The 4,233-nt window shown below is 37.3% G+C and overlaps 1 protein-coding gene across 34 annotated transcripts in view; it reads right to left on the reverse strand.

Annotated features, from left to right (window-relative positions):
* Positions 1–694: 694 nt before the first annotated feature.
* The window catches only part of mbnl1 (muscleblind-like splicing regulator 1), a 39,058-nt gene continuing 35,519 nt past the window's right edge, over positions 695–4,233 (reverse strand). For 17 of the 34 annotated variants that reach the window (XM_042214761.1, XM_042214743.1, XM_042214750.1 and 14 more), the window contains 2 exons: positions 3,040–3,111; positions 695–2,859 (listed from right to left, as the gene is read on the reverse strand). In XM_042214761.1, coding sequence (XP_042070695.1) covers positions 3,080–3,111 — 32 coding nt within the window. In that variant the 3' untranslated portion in view covers positions 695–2,859; positions 3,040–3,079. Of the gene's footprint in view, positions 2,860–3,039; positions 3,112–3,867; positions 3,913–4,233 lie in introns of all 34 variants that reach the window. The other 17 variants (XM_005948533.3, XM_005948535.3, XM_042214737.1 and 14 more) reach the window with 2 other exon arrangements.

Genomic DNA, 4,233 nt, shown 5'->3' on the forward strand with positions numbered 1-4,233 from the left:
GGAGCAGCAATACTGCGTGACCAAGTCCAACAAATGGTATATGAATGTTACTGGATATGTCATCCTACAAGAGGGGTGGAGTTAGCATGATATGGGGATATCTACTCCCCTACAACATTCCCTGGCAATACTAGCCACTTATAAAATAAGACAAAAAGCGCATAGCTTTCTCTGAATGCATTGGCCAAGAAACTAGTGCCCTTCTTTGCAAGCATTTTTTTTCTTTTAGCTGGTCTTCTAATTTAAGAATTTAAATTAATCTAACAAAATTCCTTATAATTATAGATCTTTTTTTATTCAAAATAATATCTCAATATGATACACATTTTTTTCTCTGTTCATTTGACTATATACAGAAGTGCAAAAAGACAACCTTCGTCCCTTAGGTTCGAACTCATAATCTGCAGCATTTCTGATTCCTCGGGAAAACAGACGCCTCTGCTTCCTCGCTCCTAATCTCGCTATCTATCGAACATCCGAACACCCGTCAAATCTCAATGCTCGTTTTGGCCTGACATTCAGGGCAAACTTAAGAAATATTCAAACAAAAACAAAATTACATATCTCTTTGAAATGGATACAGTATAAAATAATTTTTACTCTAAAACATGGACAGTCTGAATTTCAGTACAATATAGTATTTTCAAACATGATCTCGGCATGTTACAAGGAAAAATTTAAGTTGGTTAAAATAGTTTTTGTGTGTGTGTGTGTGTGTGTTTGATTTTTTTGTTGTTTTTTTCTTGTTAAACTCAGAGACCGCTGCCGTGCAGCAAATCAATTGATCTCGTTCCTCGTATCAAAAAGTCTTCTCATCAACAACAACAACAAAAAATTAACTGACAATGTAACACAACTGAAAAAGACATCCAGCTATATGAATGAAGTGAATATTTAAAACTAACACATTATCATTTATATGGTTTGAAAAAAGTTATGAATGTCATTCTACCTCAACATCTACAACGGCTATATCAATGTTGTCAAGTAATATATAGTAAGGCAAAAACAAAACAACAAAAAAAAAGAAAAATAATCTAAAACTACATACATCAAATAGATTCAAATTCTTAAGTAGTACATAACACATAAGTTCAATGAAATTTAAGAGAGTAATTGTTATTGTTACAGAGCGAGAGAGAGAAAAAAAAGATCATAAGCGGCATGTGAGAGAACTATAAAACATCATTGGTGTTCTTTACCTGCACGGTGATTGAGAGTACATTTGATTGGGCGAGGACCCATTAACTGTAATCTAAGGCTTTGTTAGGTACATTACAATCGGTAAAGACACGCTGCTGTGAAAAACATAAATCAAGACACATGAATGAAAGATGATAAACCTTTTTCCTTAATTGTTTCAGCCTCTGCAGAGATGTCTCTGTATTCACCCACTGTGGATAAGTTTGAGAGAAAAAAAACAAACTGTGCTTTGGTTTCCATAGTCAGATCTATGCGTGGATGAAAACCTTTGTGTTTTTGCATGAGATACAAGGCAAACGTTTGAACGTGTTGTACTTCCTCAGAAAATCAAAAATGCAAGTTCACTTGGGATGGGATGTGAAATTAAAATATGGCGACTAGACAAATAATCGTTCAAGTGCACATGTGGTTTAAATGACCTACTAGACCTTTGGGCTTGTTGTTTAAAGTTCGCATCCACACATGGCTCAACAGTGCTTCTTGGGAGACACAGTTTAAGAGCTGCTCCTCTTTACAAGAGGGGGAAACACGGTAACGCAATGTCAATTGAAGCTACACCCTCTACTTTGCCAGGCTTTAGAGTCAATGGACTTGTCCAGCGACTTAATTCCAAGAAGGAAAAACAACACTAGTCTATGAAAAAGAGTTATGACAAACTTTAGAAAAACCCTCCATTACTGATTCTAAACAAACAAAAAGGAACAAAAAAAACATCAAATACCAAACAAATTGATTTGGCAAGAAACCCACTTCTAAAACTGATTAATTTGAGAAAAGAAAAGGTTAAAAAACACTCACAATGGAGATTTTTAAAAACAAAACAATACAAAAAAAGAAAAAAAAAAGCCATACAAAACTTTTACCTTCGGTAAACAAATAACACTGCTGAGATAACACTCTGGTTTTAGCTGTATGGCCTTTATAGCACATAACGAGGTGAGAAAAGCTAGCCTGGCTGTGCTTTCAAGGTACACAGGTATGTTGGTTTACCCAGAACATTCATATGTCCAAGACCCTCATGTCAACATCTAGTTTCACTAGTAGCTGTAAAAACACAATACTGTACATGCCTAATTCATTTGGCGAATAAAATCCTGTTAAAATCATTGTGCCTTTCAGATTTCAATTCAAATTCAAGGTGCATGTTTGCATTACTCTTGTAAACGCTGAAATATGGCTATCAATTAAAAAAATGAAAAATAATAATAATAATAAAGCAGAACAAATAAAAAAGGAAAGGAAATCTTGGTCTACTATTGTACCAGCACTTGATGTCGTCTCATGTAACAACGCTGTTGACCTTCTGTGCATGCGGTAATAATAATAATAACTAGAAGAAACTGAGTGCTATGATTCAATCCGACACAGAGGTATCATGTGAACGTTTCCCCCGCCGAGGGGGGGAGAGAGACACGCCGACCCTGGCAACAAGATATGCTCTTCTCTCAGCTGGATGTTGAATTTGACAGCAAATTCTTCTTGACATTGATATGTGGGAAGATGGCACAGATCATGTGTTGTACCCTTGATGTTTTCACGTGTGATGAGACGTGGCAGACCCTCCTTGTCCCACTGCTTGACATTCTGAAGGTTATGTACATAAAGGCTGAACTCTTTTTTTTTGGCTTGGACGGTGCCAGCACACATTCATTTGATCTGCAAGAGACGGTGGATTTAGCTTAAATCAAACTGATGGTAAAGTGTGGTTAGAAGCTCTGTGCGCATACAAATTCAAGGGAAACTTGAAGCAGATAATATGAGTCACACAAATGGAGAAAAAAAACCAAACAACTTGTGATGAATAGAGAAAATGTGAGGGTTGAAATAGGAACTCACTGTTCTTGAGAGGAACTACATCTGAGTCAAGTACTTGTGACTACTCAGATGATCTGCAGATATTATTGGAATCTGGGGATAGAACAACAGACAAGAGATCAAATGAAGGATGCTGACGCGATAACGGACAAAGCTGAGGCTGGCCGGCGCAAATAAGTACAGATCAACATATTTTAACATCATCTCCTCGCATTAAGATGAAGTTATTGCTGGAAAAAACAAAGACAAATATGACAAGCTGGGGGAAAAAAAGCAATTTGGCTACAGTTGTGGCACAACTGATGCAGACACTTCTGGATAGCAGGGAGAGAGGAGGAGTAAAAGGAAGGGAGACTCGAGGTGGGAGTTTGGGGCGGGGGAGGTGGATGGGAAACTGTCAGTAAGGTGGCTTCCCCCATGCAAATCTAAGTCCTCCATGTTGTTGACCTGCACGCCTCGGTAAAATGCATAAAACTAGTCCAGGATGAAGAACAGCTGCATAATGGTTCATCTCGACTGTTCATCAATCCTGTTTAATGGAAACCTATGATTATGCAATGCAGCTTGCTGCTTACAAAAAAACGCCTCCAACAGAACTGAACTTAAACACGCAGCAAGTCATCTTACAGACTGATTTTATAACTTTTTTTCCTGACATTAATAATGAGTATGTCCAGCTTTTTAACACAAAGAATATGGTAAAGCTTTGCTTTACGTGCTGGAAGAAGCAGCAGAAAAAAAAGAGAGGGGAAAAAAAAGCAAAGCACCAAAGGGCACAGATAGCAACTATTGCACAAGCTGTGCAAATGGCTCTAAAAATGTGGGGGAAAAACACTGCCTCATACATACCAATTGCATGTATTCGTTGGAAGTCAACTTTGATAAGGAAGAGTCCTCAAAATGGGAAAGGACAAAAATCGAGGTTACAATGAGGACACACATTAAAATACAATACAGCATGTTTTTGTTGTTGTTGTTGTTGTTGTTGTTGTTGTTTGCTCTTTTTAAACACAGGTATATAATCTAAGAAAAATAGTTATAGTTAAAATGGACAAGTACTACTAGTTTATAGCACTGCTTGTGTTCACAAAACTTTATGTTGGACTGTAGTGTAGGCCAACAAGAGGGAGTCCTGCTGTTTACCCAACCCTTGCATTAACACACAAGCATTCCCAGATTATCCATGTGCACTGAGATAGATAGATAGATAGATAG

The sequence above is a fragment of the Haplochromis burtoni genome, unplaced genomic scaffold (assembly GCF_018398535.1).
Source record: "Haplochromis burtoni strain Fernald_Lab_line unplaced genomic scaffold, NCSU_Asbu1 Contig_608, whole genome shotgun sequence".
In the NCBI taxonomy this organism is placed as follows: Eukaryota; Metazoa; Chordata; class Actinopteri; order Cichliformes; family Cichlidae; genus Haplochromis; species Haplochromis burtoni.